Source organism: Heptranchias perlo, chromosome 20 (genome assembly GCF_035084215.1).
Source record: "Heptranchias perlo isolate sHepPer1 chromosome 20, sHepPer1.hap1, whole genome shotgun sequence".
Classification (NCBI taxonomy): Eukaryota; Metazoa; Chordata; class Chondrichthyes; order Hexanchiformes; family Hexanchidae; genus Heptranchias; species Heptranchias perlo.
In genome coordinates this window covers 52,789,609-52,810,693 of record NC_090344.1, presented here as the reverse complement: position 1 = coordinate 52,810,693, position 21,085 = coordinate 52,789,609, and the positions used below count along the sequence as shown (strand labels likewise).

General features: G+C 52.4%; 1 protein-coding gene across 2 annotated transcripts in view; it reads left to right on the top strand.

Annotated features, from left to right (window-relative positions):
- Positions 1 to 8,166: 8,166 nt before the first annotated feature.
- si:dkey-220o5.5 (actin filament-associated protein 1-like 2) overlaps positions 8,167 to 21,085 on the top strand; it is a 100,712-nt gene continuing 87,793 nt past the window's right edge. Inside the window, exon 1 of one of the 2 annotated variants that reach the window (XM_068001397.1) lies at positions 8,167 to 8,310. In XM_068001397.1, coding sequence (XP_067857498.1) covers positions 8,295 to 8,310 — 16 coding nt within the window. In that variant the 5' untranslated portion in view covers positions 8,167 to 8,294. The remainder of the gene's footprint in view (positions 8,311 to 21,085) is intronic. The other variant, XM_068001398.1, reaches the window with a different exon arrangement.

Below are 21,085 nucleotides of genomic sequence, written 5' to 3'. Positions count from 1 at the left end.
AGAAAGCCTTTGAGGAGCCTTAGTGACAGTGGGCATGTGAGGGAGAAAGACACACCTCAAACTTTAAACTGATCCACATTGCACTTTCAATTTATGATCGATTGGATTCGAATTTAAGAAATACCATCTTTTTGGAAACTCTTGAAGAAACTGCTCTGAAATTCTTCACACTGTTTAAAATATAATAAAGATTTGTTTTTGCAAATAGCCACAATGAGATACAGCATTTAAAGGGGTAGGCGTGCATGAGATGTCCTGCTGGGTTTAAACTTGTGTAAACAATCAGTGTTCACTGAGCAGGAATATTAGGGGAATCAAGAATCTACTTCCTGATCTGCTCTGTCCCGACTGCTGGAAGAGGAATTTAGGATCAATAACGAGCCCATGTTCCTCATTTCTCTGCGATCATACCATCTGCTTTATAAACTGCTTATTCCATTCTTCATTTTATCAAATGGTTTTCTCGAGCTCTCTCTAGCTCTCCTTCCATTCACACCCGCACACCACACCCTGGCAGACTGATTAGGTACAGACGGACCTGCTGCCAGGTGTGTGCCAGTGCTGCTATACAACTGGTCACTGGGCAATAGGTGGGAATGAGCCAGGTAACTCCGATCTCTGTGAGGAGACAGCGAGAGTTGGGAGCTAACTGAGACCATGAACTCACTGCTTCAGCTGGCCCACAGACCCTGGTGATTGAGCAGACTGCCAGCACAGTCTCATGGTCTAGACTCACACATGAAGTCCCATGGAGTGCCAATGCCTGTGGGACTGTGCCCCACAAAAAGTCAGCACTTTCTGGGGAAGAGGGAAGGGACCTGGGAGCAAAATGAAGAAGAATCGAACTGTGTGGAGAATCATGTATCCAAACACTCCATGTCGCTGTATCGCTACACTGACCATTCACCGGTAGCTACTGGTGAACCAGGTTAGAAGATTAAGGGGTGATCTAATTGAGGTGTTTAAGATGATTAAAGGATTCGATAGGGTCGATCGAGAGAAACTATTTCCTCTGGTGGGGGGAGTCCAGAACAAGGGGGCTTAATCTTAAAATTAAAGCCAGGCCGTTCAGGGGTGATGTCGGGAAGCACTTCTTCACACAAAGGGGAGTGGAAATCTGGAACTCTCTCCCGTGGATGCTGGGGGTCAATTAGAGTTTTCAAAACTGAGATTGTCAGATTTTTGTTAGGTAAGGGCATCAAGACAAAGACGGGTAAATGGAGTTGAGATACAGATCAGCCATGATGATTTTTTGAGGAGGTAACAAGGAGGGTCGATAGGGTAGTGCATTTGATGTAACGTACATGGATTTTAGCAAGGCTTTTGACAAGGTCCCACATGGCAGACTGGTCAAAAAAGTAAAAGCCCATGGGATCCAAGGGAGAGTGGCAAATTGGATCCAAAATTGGCTCAGTGGCAGGAAGCAAAAGGTAATGGTCGACAGGTGTTTTTGTGACAGGAAGGCTGTTTCCAATGGGGTCCCACAGGACTCAGTATGAAGTCCCTTGCTTTTTGTGGTATATATTAATGATTTGGACTTGAATGTAGGGGGCATGATTAAGAAGTTTGCAGATAATACAAAAATTGGCCGTATGGTTGATGGTGAGGAGGAAAGCTGTAGACTGCAGGAAGAGATCGATGGACAGGTCAGGTGGGCAGAAAAGTGGCAAATGGAACTCAATCCAGAGAAGTGTGAGGAAATGCATTTGGGGAGAGCAAACAAGGCCATGTGTCTGCCCATTTCACCAGTCTGTCCATGTCCTCCTGAAGTCTGTTACTATCCTCCACATTGTTTACTACATTTTGGAGTTTCGTGCCATCTGCAAACATTTTGAAAGTGATATTCCAGAGTCAACCAGGCTGAGTCCATCCAGTCAACTGAATGCATTACATTTGTAGCACATCGAAGTTCTACAGACATCAGTTACCTCTCTGCTCCGGTCAGTCACCTCTCTGCTCCGGTCAGTCACCTCTCTGCTCCGGTCAGTCACCTCTCTGCTCCGGTCAGTCACCTCTCTGCTCTGGTCAGTTACCTCTCTGCTCCGGTCAGTCACCTCTCTGCACTGACCAGTTACCTCTCTGCTCCGGTCAGTCACCTCTCTGCACTGACCAGTTACCTCTCTGCTCCGGTCAGTCACCTCTCTGCTCCGGTCAGTCACTCCTCTGCTCTGGTCAGTTACCTCTCTGCTCCGGTCAGTCACCTCTCTGCTCTGGTCAATCACCTCTTTGCTTTGATCAGTTACCTCTCTGCTCCGGTCAGTCACCTCTGGTCAGTCACCTCTCTGCTCTGGTCAGTCACCTCCCTGCTCTGGTCAGTCACCTCTCTGCTCCGGTCAGTTACCCCGCTGCTCTGGTCAGTTACCTCTCTGCTCTGGTCAGTCACCTCCCTGCTCTGGTCAGTCACCTCTCTGCTCCGGTCAGTTACCCCGCTGCTCTGGTCAGTTACCTCTCTGCTCCGGTCAGTCACCTCTCTGCTCTGGTCAGTCACCTCTCTGCTCCGGTCAGTCACCTCTCTGCTCCGGTCAGTTACCTCTCTGCTCCGGTCAGTCACCTCTCTGCACTGACCAGTTACCTCTCTGCTCCGGTCAGTCACCTCTCTGCACTGACCAGTTACCTCTCTGCTCCGGTCAGTCACCTCTCTGCTCCGGTCAGTCACTCCTCTGCTCTGGTCAGTTACCTCTCTGCTCCGGTCAGTCACCTCTCTGCTCTGGTCAATCACCTCTTTGCTTTGATCAGTTACCTCTCTGCTCCGGTCAGTCACCTCTGGTCAGTCACCTCTCTGCTCTGGTCAGTCACCTCCCTGCTCTGGTCAGTCACCTCTCTGCTCCGGTCAGTTACCCCGCTGCTCTGGTCAGTTACCTCTCTGCTCTGGTCAGTCACCTCCCTGCTCTGGTCAGTCACCTCTCTGCTCCGGTCAGTTACCCCGCTGCTCTGGTCAGTTACCTCTCTGCTCCGGTCAGTCACCTCTCTGCTCTGGTCAGTTACCTCTCTGCTCCGGTCAGTTACCTCTCTGCTCTGGTCAGTCACCCATCTGCTCTGGTCAGTCACCTCTCTGCTCTAGTCAGTCACCTCTCTGCTCTGGTCAGTTACCTCTCTGCTCTGGTCAGTTACCTGTCTGCTCTGGTCAGTCACCTCTCTGCTCTGGTCAATCACCTCTTTGCTTTGATCAGTTACCTCTCTGCTCCGGTCAGTCACCTCTGGTCAGTCACCTCTCTGCTCTGGTCAGTTACCTCTCTGCTCCGGTCAGTCACCTCTGGTCAGTCACCTCTCTGCTCTGGTCAGTTACCTGTCTGCTCTGGTCAGTCACCTCTCTGCTCTGGTCAATCACCTCTTTGCTTTGATCAGTTACCTCTCTGCTCCGGTCAGTCACCTCTGGTCAGTCACCTCTCTGCTCTGGTCAGTTACCTCTCTGCTCTGGTCAGTCACCTCTCTGCTCTGGTCAGTTACCTCTCTGCTCTGGTCAGTCACCTCTCTGCTCTGGTCAGTTACCTCTCTGCTCTGGTCAGTTACCTCTCTGCTCTGACCAGTCACCTCTCTGCTCTGGTCAGTCACCTCTCTGCTCTGGTCAGTCACCTCTGGTCAGTCACCTCTCTGCTCTGACCAGTCACCTCTCTGCTCTGGTCAGTCACCTCTCTGCTCTGGTCAGTCACCTCTCTGCTCTGGTCAGTCACCTCTGGTCAGTCACCTATCTGCTCTGGTCGGTCACCTCTGGTCAGTCACCAATCTGCTCTGGTCAGTTACCTCTTTGCTCAGGTCAGTTACCTCTCTGCTCCGGTCAGTCACCTCTCTGCTCCGGTCAGTCACCTCTCTGCTCCGGTCAGTTACCTCTCTGCTCTGGTCAGTCACCTCTTTGCTCTGGTCAGTCACCTCTCTGCTCTGACCAGTTACCCCTCTGCTCTGGTCAGTCACCTATCCGCTCTGGTCGGTCACCTCTGGTCAGTCACCTCTCTGCTCCGGTCAGTCACCTCTCTGCTCTGACCAGTTACCCCTCTGCTCTGGTCAGTCACCTATCCGCTCTGGTCGGTCACCTCTGGTCAGTCACCAATCTGCTCTGGTCAGTTACCTCTTTGCTCAGGTCAGTTACCTCTCTGCTCCGGTCAGTCACCTCTCTGCTCCGGTCAGTCACCTCTCTGCTCTGGTCAGTCACCTCTCTGCTCCGGTCAATCACCCCTCTGCTCTGGTCAGTCACCTCTCTGCTCCGGTCAGCCACCCCTCTGCTCCGGTCAGTCACCACTCTGTTCCGGTCAGTCACCCCTCTGCTCCGGTCAGTCACTCCTCTGCTCTGGTCAGTCACCTCTCTGCTCCGGTCAGTCACCGCTCTGATCCGGTCAGTCACCTCTCTGATCCAGTCAGTTACCTCTCTGCTCCGTCAGTTACCTCTCTGCTCTGACCAGTTACCCCTCTGCTCTGGTCAGTCACCGCTCTGATCCGGTCAGTTACCTCTCTGCTCCGGTCAGTTACCCCGCTGCTCTGGTCAGTTACCCCGCTGCTCTGGTCAGTTACCTCTCTGCTCCGGTCAGTTACCTATCCGCTCTGGTCAGTCACCTCTGGTCAGTCACCTCTCTGCTCCGGTCAGTCACCTCTCTGCTCCGGTCAGTTACCTCTCTGCTCTGGTCAGTCACCTCTCTGCTCTGACCAGTTACCCCTCTGCTCTGGTCAGTTACCTATCCGCTCTGGTCAGTCACCTATCTGCTCTGGTCGGTCACCTCTGGTCAGTCACCAATCTGCTCTGGTCAGTTACCTCTTTGCTCAGGTCAGTTACCTCTCTGCTCCGGTCAGTCACCTCTCTGCTCCGGTCAATCACCTCTCTGCTCTGGTCAGTCACCTCTCTGCTCCGGTCAATCACCCCTCTGCTCTGGTCAGTCACCTCTCTGCTCTGGTCAGTCACCTCTCTGCTCCGGTCAATCACCCCTCTGCTCTGGTCAGTCACCTCTCTGCTCCGGTCAGCCACCCCTCTGCTCCGGTCAGTCACCCCTCTGCTCCGGTCAGTCACTCCTCTGCTCTGGTCAGTCACCGCTCTGATCCGGTCAGTCACCTCTCTGATCCAGTCAGTTACCTCTCTGCTCCGTCAGTTACCTCTCTGCTCTGACCAGTTACCCCTCTGCTCTGGTCAGTCACCGCTCTGATCCGGTCAGTTACCTCTCTGCTCCGGTCAGTTACCCCGCTGCTCTGGTCAGTTACCCCGCTGCTCTGGTCAGTTACCTCTCTGCTCCGGTCAGTTACCTCTCTGCTCCGGTCAGTTACCTATCCGCTCTGGTCAGTCACCTCTGGTCAGTCACCTCTCTGCTCTGGTCAGTCACCTCACTGCTCTGGTCAGTTACCTCTCTGCTCTAGTCAGTTACCTCTCTGCTCTGGTCAGTCACCTCTCTGCTCTGGTCAGTCACCCATCTGCTCTGGTCAGTCACCTCTCTGCTCTGGTCAGTTACCTCTCTGCTCTGGTCAGTCACCTCTCTGCTCTGGTCAGTCACCTCTCTGCTCCGGTCAGTCACCTCTCTGCTCTGGTCAGTTACCTCTCTGCTCTGGTCAGTTACCTCTCTGCTCTGGTCAGTTACCTCACTGCTCTGTCAGTCACCTCTGGTCAGTCACCTCTCTGCTCTGGTCAGTTACCTCTCTGCTCTGGTCAGTCACCCATCTGCTCTGGTCAGTCACCTCTCTGCTCTGGTCAGTTACCTCACTGCTCTGGTCAGTTACCTCTCTGCTCTGGTCAGTCACCTCTTTGCTTTGATCAGTTACCTCTCTGCTCTGGTCAGTTACCCCGCTGCTCCGGTCAGTCACCTCTCTGCTCTGGTCAGTTACCTCTCTGCTCCGGTCAGTTACCTGTCTGCTCTGGTCAGTCACCTTGGGTCAGTCACCTATCTGCTCTGGTCGGTCACCTCTGGTCAGTCACCTATCTGCTCTGACCAGTCACCTCTCTGCTCTGACCAGTTACCCCTCTGCTCTGGTCAGTCACCTCTCTGCTCTGGTCAGTTACCCCTCTGCTCTGGTCAGTCACCTCTTTGCTCTGGTCGGTTACCTCTCTGCTATGACCAGTTACCTCTCTGCTCTGGTCAGTCACCTCTCTGCTCTGGTCAGTCACCTCTGGTCAGTCACCTCACTGCTCTGGTCAGTCACCTCACTGCTCTGGTCAGTCAACTCTCTGCTCTGGTCAGTCAACTCTCTGCTCTGGTCAGTCACCTCACTGCTCTGGTCAGTCAACTCTCTGCTCTGGTCAGTCACCTCACTGCTCTGGTCAGTCAACTCTCTGCTCTGGTCAGTCACTTCTCTGCTCCGGTCAGTCACCTATCTGCTCTGGTCAGTTACCTCTCTGCTCTGGTCAGTCACCTCTCTGCTCTGGTCAGTCACCTCTCTGCTCCGGTCAGTCACCTCTTTGCTCTGGTCAGTCACCTCTGGTCAGTTACCTCTCTGCTCTGACCAGTCACCTCTCTGCTCTGGTCAGTTACCTCACTGCTCTGGTCAGTTACCTCTCTGCTCCGGTCAGTCACCTCTCTGCACTGACCAATTACCTCTCTGCTCTGGTCAGTCACCTCTCTGCTCTGGTCAGTCACCTCTCTGCTCTGGTCAGTCAACTCTCTGCTCCGGTCAGTCACCTCTCTGCTCTGGTCAGTCAACTCTCTGCTCTGCTCAGTCACCTCTGGTCAGTCACCTCTCTGCTCCAGTCAGTCACCTCTCTGCTCCGGTCAGTCACCTCTCTGCTCCGGTCAGTCACCTCTTTGCTCTGGTCAGTCACCTCTGGTCAGTTACCTCTCTGCTCTGACCAGTCACCTCTCAGCTCTAGTCAGTTACCTCTCTGCTCTGGTCAGTCACCTCTCTGCTCTGGTCAGTTACCTCTCTGCTCTGGTCAGTCACCTCTCTGCTTTGATCAGTTACCTCTCTGCTCTGGTCAGTTACCTGTCTGCTCTGGTCAGTCACCTTGGGTCAGTCACCTATCTGCTCTGGTCGGTCACCTCTGGTCAGTCACCTCTCTGCTCTGGTCAGTCACCTCTCTGCTCTGGTCAGTTACCTCTCTGCTCTGGTCAGTCACCTCTCTGCTCTGGTCAGTTACCTCTCTGCTCCGGTCAGTTACCTGTCTGCTCTGGTCAGTCACCTTGGGTCAGTCACCTATCTGCTCTGGTCGGTCACCTCTGGTCAGTCACCTATCTGCTCTGGTCAGTTACCTCTCTGCTCTGGTCAGTTACCTCTCTGCTCTGGTCAGTTACCTCTCTGCTCTGGTCAGTTACCTCTCTGCTATGACCAGTTACCTCTCTGCTCTGGTCAGTCACCTCTCTGCTCTGGTCAGTCACCTCTGGTCAGTCACCTCACTGCTCTGGTCAGTCAACTCTCTGCTCTGGTCAGTCACCTCACTGCTCTGGTCAGTCACCTCACTGCTCTGGTCAGTCACCTCTCTGCTCTGGTCAGTTACCTCTTTGCTCCGGTCAGTCACCTCTTTGCTCCGGTCAGTTACCTCTCTGCTCTGGTCAGTCACCTCTCTGCTCTGACCAGTTACCCCTCTGCTCCGGTCAGTTACCTCTCTGCTCCGGTCAGTTACCCCTCTGCTATGACCAGTTACCTCTCTGCTCTGACCAGTCACCTCTCTGCTCCGGTCAGTCACCTCTCTGCTCTGGTCAGTCAACTCTCTGCTCTGCTCAGTCACCTCTGGTCAGTCACCTCTGCTCCAGTCAGTTACCTCTCTGCTCTGGTCAGTCACCTCTCTGCTCTGCTCAGTCACCTCTGGTTAGTCACCTCTCTGCTCCGGTCAGTCACCTCTCTGCTCTGGTCAGTCACCCCTCTGCGATATTAAAATACTTTTGCTGGTGTTTGGGAAAACTGAGTGCTTTCTGGTTTATCATTAAGAATATTTGATATACTTTATCCTGTTTGCGATCACAAAAGCATTCTGCATATTTGAAGGGAGCGAGAAAAGGAAGGGAGATCGTCCTTCGGTTTGCAGAAATATCCCCACCAGGTGCAGGCGATGGGTGACTTTCCCTCATCACTCACCTGCCAGAAACAACTCATTGGTTTCACTCCCGTTTGGAGCACAGTCTCCCCCGACCCCCGCCTCAAAGACCCTCCTCCCGACTCTGTTCCAAGCCTCCCGGGGCAGCAGATGGTGCTGTATTCGGGAGTTGTCCGACTCCAGGCTCCAAACTACCTCCTCGCTTCCTGTTTAAGAATCAGTGTTGATATAATGTCCAGTTTGGGTTGTGCTGAGTACAGTAACAGTTTGCAGAGACGCTCAGCCTTAAGACAAAGGATCCAGAGCAGCAATGGGACATGCAGAAGGGCGCCTTTGTTTTTAGATTCAATCATCCACAATGGACAAGCAAAAAGGTAAAACGAACTTCTCTCTGCTGACTTGTTTTTTCAACCAAAACAAAATGTTTAAATATTATTCAGCTGAATGGAAAGTTTCCCCAAACTTTTGTTTGAAACATTCCATCACATCCATGAAACGTATGGGCTGCAGAATACTTTCCCAACGCTCCAATACTCCAGCAAGCATGATCACTCTCAGTACTCTTACAAGTGTCATTATTTTGACACTCCGTATGGTAAGAGGAAGAATAACTAAGATTAACCTCAGGCTAACAGGGGCATGCTTTGTTAAGCTCGTCATTGTCAGGGCAGTGACACGGGACAAATCATTGTTTTCAGTGAAGGAACATACCTGGGACATCAGTATCATGTTTGTTTGCGTTGAAATGTGTTACAGGGTGTTCAGATGTGGGTTTGTAGTTTAATGTGTTAGAAGGTGTTTAGAGGTGGGTTTGTAATGTAATCATAGAATGGTTACAGCACAGAAGGAGGCCATTCAGCCCGTCGAGTTCATGCCAGCTCTCTGCAAGAGCAATCCAGCTAGTCTCCCCCTCCCTATCCCCGTAGCCATGCAAATTTTTCCCTTCAAATACTTATCCAGTTCCCTTTTGAAGGCCATGATTGAATCTGCCTCCACCACCCCCTCGGGCAATGCATTCCAGATCCTAACCACTCGCTGTGTAAAAAAGTTTTTCCTCATGTCACCTTTGGTTCTTTTGCCAATCACCTTAAATCTGTGTCCTCTGGTTCTTGACCCTTCCGCCAATTGGAACAGTTTCTCTCTATCTACTCTGTCTGGACCCTTCATTATTTTGAATACCTCTATCAAATCTCCTCGCAACCTTCTCTGTTCCAAGGAGAACAACCCGAGCTTCTCCAGTCTATCCACGTAACTAAAGTCCCTTATCCCCGGAATCATTCTGGTAAATCTCTTCTGCACCCTCTCTAAGGCCTTCACATCTTTCCTGAAGTGAGGTGCCCAGAACTGGACACAATACTCCAGTTGTGAACGAACCAGTGTTTTATAAAGGTTCATCATGACATCCTTGCTTTTATACTCTATGCCTCTATTTATAAAGCCCAGGATCCCGTATGCTTTTTTAACCGCTTTCTCAACCTGCCACCTTTAATGATTTGTGCACATTTGCCCCAGATCTCTCTGTTCCTGCACCTCTTTTGGAATTGTACTTTTAAGTTTATATTGCTTCTCCTCGTTCTTCCTACTGAAATGTATCACTTCACATTTCTCTGCGTTAAATTTCATCTGCCACTTGTCCGCCCATGCCACCAGCCTGTCTATATCCTCGTGAAGTCTATCACTATCCTCATCACTGTTTACTACCCTTCCAAGTTTTGTGTCATCTGCAAATTTTGAAATTGTGCCCTGTACACCCAATAATATATTTTTTAAAATTATCATCGTTAATATATATCAAAAACAGCAGTGGTCCTAGTACCGACCCCTGGGGAACACCACTGCACACCTCCCTCCAATCTGTAAAACAAATGTTCAATACTCTCTGTTTCCTGTCACTGAGCCAATTTCCTATCCATGCTGCCACTGCCCCTTTTATTCCATGGGCTTCAACTTTGCTGACAAGCCTATTATGCGGCACTTTATCAAAAGCCTTTTGGAAGTCCATATACACCACATCAACTGCATTGCCCTCATCGACCCTCTCTGTTACCTCATTAAAAAACTCAAATCAAGGTGGTTAAACATGATTTGCCTTTAACAAATCCGTGCTGGCTTTCCCTAATCAATCCACACTTGTCCAAGTGACTGTTAATTCTGTCCTGGATTCTCATTTCCAAAAGTTTCCCCACCACTGAGGTTAAACTGACTGGCCTGTAGTTGCTGGGTTTATCCTTACAACCTTTTTTGAACAAGGGTGTAACATTTGCAATTCTCCAGTCCTCTGGCACCACCTCTGTATCTAAGGACGATTGGAAGATTATGGCCAGTACCTCCGCAATTTCCACCCTTACTTCCCTCAGCAACCTAGGATGCATCCCATCCGGACCAGGTGACTTATCTACTTTAAGTTCAGCTAGCCTTTCTAGTACCTCCTCTTTATCAATTTTTAGTCCATCCAGTATCTAAGAACATAGGAACAGGAGTAGGCCATTCAGCCCCTCTAGCCCGCTCCGCCATTTGAAAAGACCATGGCTGATCTGTGATCTAACTCCATATACCTGCCTTTGGCCCATATCCCTTAATACCTTTGGTTGGCAAAAAGCTATCTATCTCACATTTAAATTTAGCAATTGAGCTAGTATCAATTGCCGTTTGCGGAAGAGAGTTCCAAACTTCTACCACCCTTTGTGTGTAGAAGTGTTTTCTAATCTCGCTCCTGAAAGGTCTGGCTCTAATTTTTAGACTGTGCCCCCTACTCCTAGAATCCCCAACCAGCGGAAATAGTTTCTCTCTATCCACCCTATCCGTTCCCCTTAATATCTTATAAACTTCGATCAGATCACCCCTTAACCTTCGAAACTCGAGAGAATACAACCCCAATTTGTGTAATCTCTCCTCGTAACTTAACCCTTGAAGTCCGGGTATCATTCTAGTAAACCTACGCTGCACTCCCTCCAAGGCCAGTATGTCCTTCCGAAGGTGCGGTGCCCAGAACTGCTCACAGTACTCCAGGTGCGGTCTAACCAGGGTTTTGTATAGCTGCAGCATAACTTCTGCCCCCTTGTACTCTAGTCCCTACTCTATCTCAACTACCTCCTCTTTTACTGAGACTCTGGCAGCATCTTCTTTGTTGGTAAAGACAGATGCAAAATACTCATTTAGTACCTCAGCCATGCCTTCTGCCTCCATGAGTAGATCTCTTTTTTGGTCCCTAATCGGCCCCACCACTCCTTTTTATATGTAACAGGGTGTTTAGAGGTGGGTTTGTAATGGAGCGTGTTACAGGGTGTTTAGAGGTGGGTTTGTAACGGAGTGTGTTACAGGGTGTTAAGAGGTGGGTTTGTAATGGAGCGTGTTACAGGGTGTTTAGAGGTGGGTTTGTAATGGAGCGTGTTACAGGGTGTTTAGAGGTGGGTTTGTAATGGAGCGTGTTACAGGGTGTTTAGAGGTGGGTTTGTAATGGAGCGTGTTACAGGGTGTTTAGAGGTGGGTTTGTAATGTTACAGGGTGTTTAGAGGTGGGTTTGTAATGTTACAGGGTGTTTAGAGGTGGGTTTGTAATGTTACAGGGTGTTTCGAGGTGGGTTTGTAATGTTACAGGGTGTTTCGAGGTGGGTTTGTAATGTTACAGGGTGTTTCGAGGTGGGTTTGTACATTATCCTGTTGCTGGTTTCAGGCTCATTTACACAGGGATGAGGAATGTCTAGTGTGGTAGAGATGGGAAGTCAGAGTGAGTTCTGCAGTCCAGAGTCTCTCCAGCTGAGAAATAGCGTTGATAAAGGTCAGGAGCAGGGTTGTCGCCCATGGGACCGGCTGGTAGATGATGCTTATCCTGGGAGCTCCTGTCAGACCAAAACATGTTGTTATTTTCTAAATCATAAATGCAGAAACAGTTTAATCTTGTTACCAGTTCAGAGCATCTGCCCCGTGTCCGCCCATTCCACCAGCCTGACTATATCCTCCTGATGTCTATCACTCTCCTCACTGTTCACTCACCTTCCGAGTTTTGTGTCATCTGCAAATTTTGAAATTGTGACTCGGACAATCAACAATCGAATGATCGCCCGAATCACAGGCCTCGCGTTGGCCAGAGGTTCACACCAGTACTGGGGGGGCAGATCGTAAGATGTCTCCCTCCTGTGGGGGGGGGGGGTGTTTGGGGGGGTGGGGGGAGGGGGTGTGTGTTTGGGGGGGTGTGGGGGGGAGGGGTGTGTTTGGGGGGGTGGGGGGGAGGGGGTGTGTGTTTGGGGGGGAGGGTGGGGGGGAGGGTGTGTGTTTGGGGGGGTGTGGGGGGGAGGGGTGTGTTTGGGGGGGTGGGGGGGAGGGGGTGTGTGTTTGGGGGGGAGGGTGGGGGGGGAGGGTGTGTGTTTGGGGGGGTGTGTGGGGGGGGAGGGTGTGTTTGGGGGGGTGGGGGGAGGGGGGGTGTGTTTGGGGGGGTGGGGGGGAGGGGTGTGTGTTTGTGGGGGCTGCTGGGTGTGTGTTTGGGGGGATGGATGTTGAGGGGGGAGCTAGTTGTTGGGGAGGGCTGGGTGTGTCGCTGGCTGGTGTGAAGGGGCTGGTGTGAAGGGGCTGGTGTGTCAGAGGCTGGGTGTGTCGCGGGCTGGTGTGTCGCGGGCTGGTGTGAAGGGGCTGGTGTGTCAGAGGCTGGGTGTGTCGCGGGCTGGTGTGAAGGGACTGGGTGTGTCGCGGGCTGGTGTGAAGGGGCTGGGTGTGTCAGAGGCTGGGTGTGTCGCTGGCTGGGTGTGTCAGAGGCTGGGTGTGTCGCTGGCTGGGTGTGTCAGAGGCTGGGTGTGTCGCTGGCTGGTGTGAAGGGGCTGGGTGTGTCAGAGGCTGGGTGTGAAGGGGCTGGGTGTGTCGCGGGCTGGTGTGAAGGGGCTGGGTGTGTCAGAGGCTGGGTGTGTCGCGGTGTGAGCTGTCATTGGCAATTCGGGCAGGTGAGGGGCTGATATGGGATACGATTCTGGATTGATCCCATTTCCATGTGACCATTCTGCCCAAGTTTTGCTCCCTCTATTCCTGGTACCAGCTTTCCGAGAGAAAAGCCACTTTTGGTCATTTCAGGAGACTGGACGGTTTCCTGGCATCTCGAAGATTAAATTAGTTTTTCTCTAATGTGATGGGAGCAGACCCATTGCTAGCTGCCATTTTCATTGTTTCAATATTTTAACACCAAGAATCGTACAAGAAAAGGTTCCTCTATATAATCTCCCAAGAACAAGATTCTGTGAAGGTAATTAAGCAAAGCTCCTGAAATCTTTCTTTCCTTTCCACCTACACTATTTCTATTTCACTGACTGTCTTTTGTCTGTTTGACATTTTCACCATCCTAACAACTGCAAGAATCCGACCACTTTGATCCTTACTGACCCATGTAACCCATTGCTAACCAGATATATATTTAGATAAAAGGCAAGTGGAAGGTGCAGCACGACATTAACTAAAAATCAGTTCCGTTACTGATCGGCATGGCTTTCCAAACAGAAATGTTGTCTCTAGGCGTGCTTGGGTTTTCCAGAATGAGGCAGGAGACTTGTAAGTCTGTAGAGGAGTGAAGTGTTCATGTCCTGAGTTTGGAAGAATTCAGTATTTGTAATGGATGAAGAACAAACATTTGGTCCTCACTGGAGCACTGGAAAATTGTCTTTGAATACAACTGCTTCCCCCAAACAAGCACCAATATGACTTGAATTACTTCCAGAGATTGCAGTAGCACATCTGGTGGAGTGGCAGTTTCCAATTACAGGTTCAGGTCTAACTGGCTTCCTGTTGCTTGGGTTTGGGGTGAGCTTCTGTATTCCTTGGTCACATCAGACCACAGCTCTGAGGGAGTGGGGGAAACTGGGAATAATCAGCTCACCTTATCATCAGCTGATTAGCCTGCCCAGTTATGGCGCGAGCAATGCTAACACGCACCAACAGCTTAATCTCCGAGGTGAGTGACAGCATCGAGCTTCAGTTGGGGGACAAAGGTAGAAAAACAAGGAGGATAAAGAGAAATGGAAAGGAATCAAAAGTAGGGTCTGCAATAAACCATCTGTACCTCTGGCCCCCTTGCTGCAGAGTGTCACGTCTAAAAAGATCTCCATCTAGGAATGTTCATAATGATTGTGCAGCAATCGGAAATGTTCTCCCAGTCCCCAGAGAACAGCTGAGAACTGTTGTGTATTGATGGGGTAAGCAGGCCCTTGACTGACTGACTGACTGATTGTAATCTCGGGAATGGTGAATTACTGCCTCATTCTGAGGCCCAGAGCTGCAAACTGAGAATAACGTGTTCCTTTTAAAGCTGTGCTGACCCGGTACAATTCACTCATTTCAAGGCCCCCCAACCCTTTCGTCCTCCTCTCCTGAGGGCAGGGACTCACTTGCTTGGTTACAGGTCAGCAGGTACTGGTAGCTGTTACACCTTCCTGTATCTGAGGCTGGACAGTGAATGCTCTCCCAAGGGGGGCGGTGCGGGTGCGGGCTGGGTGCGGGGGTGGGGAGGCGGGGAGGGGGGGGGTGGGGGGAGGCGGGGGGTGCGGGGGAGGCGGGCTGGGTGCGGGGGAGGCGGGCTGGGTGCGGGGGAGGGGAGGCGGGGCCGAGGCGGGCTGGGTGCGGGAGAGCACAGTAGAAACCCGGTAGGACCTCATTATAATTTTATTGGACTGTTTCCCGCCCGGCAGCCAGCAAAATTGACAGGCTGATCGCAGCCGAGCGGGAAAACCAGCAGCAGGAGGCTGCAGCCCCGCGGGGACCCTTGGGGAGGGACCCAGGCAATCAGGAGGGAGAGAGTGACAGATCAAGGCTTGGTGGCCCTGCCTCCCTGCTTATTGTCAATAATAACCATGTGATTTATATTAATTAGAGTTAATTGTATCAATTGGGGACTCTCTCATCCATTTACAAGAGAGCTGATTGAGGATGTGTTGTGCGGGTCTCTGTGAATAGAGGCTTGGAAGCAACTGAAGACCAGGCTCTGGTATTCGATCCTTCACCACCGGGCTATCCACTTTTAACACTTACATCACTGGCCCCGCCTCCCTGCTTACATCACCACCTGTACCCGCTGGCCCCGCCCCCCTGCTTACATCACCACCTGTACCCGCTGGCCCCGCCTCCCTGCTTACATCACCACCTGTACCCGCTGACCCCGCCTCCCTGCTTACATCACCACCTGTACCCGCTGGCCCCGCCCCCTGCTTACATCACCACCTGTACCCGCTGACCTCGCCTCCCTGCTTACATCACCACCTGTACCCGCTGGCCCCGCCTCCCTGCTTACATCATAGCCCAGAGCCCGAGCACATTTCTGCTCATGTTTGTGTGTCTGTATATGCGTGTGGACGTGTTGAATGAGGAGAGGTCATTCTTGCCTGTGATGCCCACGCAGGAGTCAGTGTCTGTGGAACCCGTACCCCAGTGAGAGTCGGTGTGTGTGGGACCCGTACCCCAGTGAGAGTCGGTGTCTGTGGGACCCGTACCCCAGTGAGAGTCGGTGTGTGTGGGATCCGTACCCCAGTGAGAGTCGGTGTCTGTGGGACCCGTACCCCAGTGAGAGTCGGTGTGTGTGGGACCCGTACCCCAGTTAGAGTCAGTGTGTGTGGGACCCGTACCCCAGTGAGAGTCGGTGTCTGTGGGACCCGTACCCCAGTGAGAGTCGGTGTCTGTGGGACCCGTACCCCAGTGAGAGTCGGTGTCTGTGGGACCCGTACCCCAGTGAGAGTCGGTGTCTGTGGGACCCGTACCCCAGTGAGAGTCGGTGTCTGTGGGACCCGTACCCCAGTGAGAGTCGGTGTCTGTGGGACCCGTACCCCAGTGAGAGTCGGTGTGTGTGGGACCCGTACCCCAGTGAGAGTCGGTGTGTGTGGGACCCGTACCCCAGTGAGAGTCGGTGTCTGTGGGACCCGTACCCCAGTGAGAGTCGGTGTGTGTGGGACCCGTACCCCAGTGAGAGTCGGTGTCTGTGGGACCCGTACCCCAGTGAGAGTCGGTGTCTGTGGGACCCGTACCCCAGTGAGAGTCGGTGTGTGTGGGACCCGTACCCCAGTGAGAGTCGGTGTCTGTGGGACCCGTACCCCAGTGAGAGTCGGTGTCTGTGGGACCCGTACCCCAGTGAGAGTCGGTGTCTGTGGGACCCGTACCCCAGTGAGAGTCGGTGTGTGTGGGACCCGTACCCCAGTGAGAGTCGGTGTGTGTGGGACCCGTACCCCAGTGAGAGTCGGTGTCTGTGGGACCCGTACCCCAGTGAGAGTCGGTGTCTGTGGGACCCGTACCCCAGTGAGAGTCGGTGTCTGTGGGACCCGTACCCCAGTGAGAGTCGGTGTCTGTGGGACCCGTACCCCAGTGAGAGTCGGTGTGTGTGGGACCCGTACCCCTGTGAGAGTCGGTGTCTGTGGGACCCGTACCCCAGTGAGAGTCCGTGTCTGTGGGATCTGTACCCCAGTGAGAGTCAGTGCCTTAAGGAGATATGGGGGAGGGAAGTTTACAATGAAGCAGATGTCGTACAGGAAAATTATCAGAGGTTTTGCTGATTGAGCTTAATTTTCAATACTGGCTGTTCCAGGAACTGAAAATGGAAGAAATCTTCCCAAATCCAGCATCATTGCCCCTTCAATCTGACAAATGCATATTGATTGTAAATGGTCCTGTCACTTTCCATTTAAAGCCAAGTCTGACCGGGATTCTTTGAAAGTTTGTTTATGTGACTCTAATTCCCCAACTATGCTGTCAGCACCGACTCCCTGAGCCAACAAGACTTTCAAAAAAACGAAATGGTTTGAACGCCAAGTGAAGGGTCCAGAGAGAGAGAAACAAAACCACATGTTTTTTCCAAATGTGTATATGTTCAAGAATATAGAAACTGTCGATATATAGTTTTAAGCTTTTGCACCTTTTATTCTCATTTTATCTTGTTCCCTGGGACTGTGTTCTCATCAATCACAGATCTAGTTTGATATAATTGCTGTCACCATCAGAACTTTCTAAAAAATCAAACCCCTTCCCAATTACCCAGCTTCCTGAATATATTTAATAAATGACAGGATACAAGGGAGGAAATATTGTAAACTGTAACTCAGAAGCTCAGATCGTAACCAGAGGAGCGGGTGAATGGAATGGTCACACAGGCCAACCCGGAAATCATTCAGGGAGCAGTGGGAGACGGCAACGGGGGGAGTGGAGTTGTTCTGGATGAATGAATCCAGATGGACTGAATGGCCGCCTTCACCCGTAAGTATATTGTGACTTCTAAACTCGGTCACGGTTCCATAGCGAGGTCCTGCTTTTATTCTCAGCCGTGGCTCTGCGGGTAGCACCCTCTCCTCTGAGTCAGCAGGTCATGGGGTCAAGTCCCACTCCAGAGACTTGCACACATAATCTAGGCTGACATTTCAGGTCAGTACTGAGGGAGCGCTGCACCATTGGAGGGTCAGTACTGAGGGAGCGCTGCACCGTTGGAGGGTCAGTACTGAGGGAGCGCTGTACCGTTGGAGGGTCAATACTGAGGGAGTGCTGCACTGTCGGAGGGTCAGTACTGAGGGAGCACTGCACTGTCGGAGTGTCAGTACTGAGGGAGCACTGCACTGTCGGAGGGTCAGTACTGAGTGAGCGCTGCACTGTCGGAGGGTCAGTACTGAGGGAGCGCTGCACCGTCGGAGGGTCAGTACTGAGGGAGCGCTGCACTGTCGGACGGTCAGTACTGAGGGAGCGCTGCACTGTCGGAGGGTCAGTACTGAGGGAGCGCTGCACCATTGGAGGGTCAGTACTGAGGGGATGTTGCATTGGCAGAGATGCCATCTTTCGGATGAGACGTTAAACCAAGGCCCTATCTGCCCTCTCAGGTGGACGTAAATGATCCTATGGCACTGTTTCGAAGAGCAAGGGAGATCCCCCTGGTGTCCTGGCCAATATTTATCCCTCAACCAACATCACTAAAACAGATTATCTGGTCATTATCACATTGCTGTTTGTGGGATCTTGCTGTGCGCAAATTGGCTGCTGCGTTTCCCACATTACAACAGTGACTACACTTCAGAAATACTACATTGGCTGTAAAGCTCTTTGGGACGTCTTGAGGTCGTGAAAGGTGCTATAGAAATGCAGGTCTTTCATTCTTTCTTTACACTGGAGAGTGGGACATGTGCTTCAGTCACTGGGTTGAAAGGTGGTTTTACCCTGAAGGTGTGACGGAGGGACAGTGTGACGGAGGGACAGTGTGACGGACGGTGTGACGGACGGTGTGACGGAGGGACAGTGTGACGGACGGTGTGACGGACGGTGTGACGGAGGGACAGTGTGACGGACGGTGTGACGGACGGTGTGACGGAGGGACAGTGTGACGGAGGGACAGTGTGACGGACGGTGTGACGGACGGTGTGACGGAGGGACAGTGTGACGGACGGTGTGACGGACGGTGTGACGGAGGGACAGTGTGACGGAGGGACAGTGTGACGGACGGTGTGACGGACGGTGTGACGGAGGGACAGTGTGACGGAGGGACAGTGTGACGGACGGTGTGACGGACGGTGTGACGGAGGGACAGTGTGACGGACGGTGTGACGGACGGTGTGACGGAGGGACAGTGTGACGGACGGTGTGACGGACGGTGTGACGGAGGGACAGTGTGACGGAGGGACAGTGTGACGGACGGTGTGACGGACGGTGTGACGGACGGTGTGACGGAGGGACAGTGTGACGGAGGGACAGTGTGACGGACGGTGTGACATCTGGAGTGACATCTGGACTGACGGCAGGATCAGGGAGATGAGCTGCTGTCAGATCAGCAGTTTCAGTACTCGGGTCCGTGAGGTAAGAGATAAAAAACCACAACCTGAAACAGGAAACTCTCAGATACTGCAAATGCACAACAGCATCAACAACTACTGGAGCAGCCCAACCAGCTGACCCGATGTAGCCCCTCCTGCAATGACGTGTCCAGCCCATTCCCAAATGTTGTTGCCCTCAGTTTACACTTAAATAAATGGTGGAGGTTCATCCCCAGATGTGGGAGAGGAACTCCAGCTGTGTTTCTGGCTGCTGGCACCAGCAGCTCATTCTTTTGAGGCAGGATTTCCCATGTCCTGTGACACTTACTGAGCTGGGTCCTGATCCAGCTGCTAAATGTTTCGAGGAACCATTCACTCACTTTCCGAAATTCAATGGGTGCAAAGTGCCGGCTCTCATGATTTACTTCAGGAAACTCATTTTCTTTTCTTAAAAAGAGGCTTTAATATTTAGTGTATTATTTTTCACCAAATTGGTATCCTGGTCACAGGTGAGGAACAATTCTTGCCTTTGAGTCTGCAGTTGCTTCCAGCATATCCTGAGGTACCCACCTCCTCCACCTCCTCCTCCTCCCCTCCACCTCCATGTCCTCCCTCCCCTCCCTCTTCCTGCTCTCCTACTCCTCCTCTCTTTCTCTCCCTCCCTCTCCCCTCTGCATCCATCATCTGCTCCCTCCTTCCTCATCCGCCCACTCCCTCCCTCCCTCTTCCTCCTCCTCCTTCTCCCCTCCTCTCCATCGCTCCTCTCCATCCTCCTCTCCCTCCCTCCTTCCCCTTCTACTCCTCCCCTCCCCCTCCTCCTCCATCTCCATGTCCTCCGTCCCCTCTTCCTCCTGCTCTCCTCTTCCCCTTCCCTCCCTCCCACCCTGCTCCCCTTCCTTCCCTCCCTCCCACCCTGCTCCACTTCCTTCCCTCCCTCCCACCCTGCTCCCCTTCCTTCTCTCCCTCCCACCCTGCTCCCCTTCCTTCCCTCCCTCCCACCCTGCTCCCCTTCCTTCTCTCCCTCCCACCCTGCTCCCCTTCCTTCCCTCCCTCCCTCCCACCCTGCTCCCCTTCCTTCCCTCCCTCCCCTCCTGCTCCCCTTCCTTCCCTCCCTCCCCTCCTGCTCCCCTTCCTTCCCTCCCTCCCCTCCTGCTCCCCATCCCTCCCTCCCTCCCCCCCTGCTCCCCTTCCCTCCCTCCCTCCCCTCCTGCTCCCCTTCCCTCCCTCCCCTCCCGCTCCCTCCCCTCCCCTACCCTCCTGCTCCCCTCCCCTACCCTCCTGCTCCCCTCCCCTACCCTCCTGCTCCCCTTCCCTCCCTCCTGCTCCCCCTCCCTCCCCTCCCCTCCTGCTCCCCTTCCCTCCCTCCCCTCCCCTCCTGCTCCCCTTCCCTCTCTCCCCTCCCCTCCTGCTCCCCTTCCCTCCTGCTCCCCTTCCCTCCTGCTCCCCTCCCCTCCTGCTCCCCTTCCCTCCCTCCCTCCTCTTCCTCCTCCCCTTCCATCCCTCCCCCCTCCTCCTCCCCCTTGGATGAGGGAGATTTCTGCTGCATGTTGCAGCCACTGAGGGTTGCTGGCTGCCTGTGGAGTTCATATTCTTTGAAAAGTGTACATTTCCCAGGGTCTCAGAGTGTAATCCATTGCCTGGTAGGGGCGGTGTAAAATTGAAATGCCCTCCGACCTGTCCTAGTAGCGCTGGGCACAAAATGAGCTGCTTGTGTCCAGTGTCATTGTGATGGGAATGGCAGGAGATCTAGTGCCAGTCTGACTGAGTTCATCTAACTTCAATCAGGATCAAATCTCCAATCTCTGCCAATTGGGAAGTGAACAAATTTCATTCATGAAAATAGTTGAATAAATTGAAAGTATTTAACTGCTGGAGTCTGTTTCTGGCACCTTGCAAAGGGTTGCTGACATGTAATAATTAAGGAATAGACTGTGAGGAGCTATGACATCTGATTCACATTCAACTCATGGTCTGACTTCACAACTCATAGAAACAAAGAAACATAGAAAATAGGAGCAAGAGTAGGCCATTCGGCCCTTCGGGCCTGCTCTGCCATTCAAAATGATCATGGCTGATCGTCTAACTCAGTGCCCTGTTCCTGCTTTTTCCCCATTTCCCTTGATCCCTTTAGCATTAAGAAATATATCTATCTCCTTCTTGAATACATCTAATGACTTGGCCTCCACTGCCTTCTGTGGTAGAGAATTCCACAGGTTCACCACCCTCTGAGTGAAGAAATTTCTCCTCATCTCGGTTCTAAATGTCCTACCCCGTATCCTGAGACTGTGACCCCTGGTTCTGGACTCCCCAGCCATCGGGAACATCCTCCCTGCATCTAGTCTGTCTAGTCCTGTTAGAATTTTATATGTTTCGATGAGATCCCCTCTCATTCTTCTAAACTCGAGTGA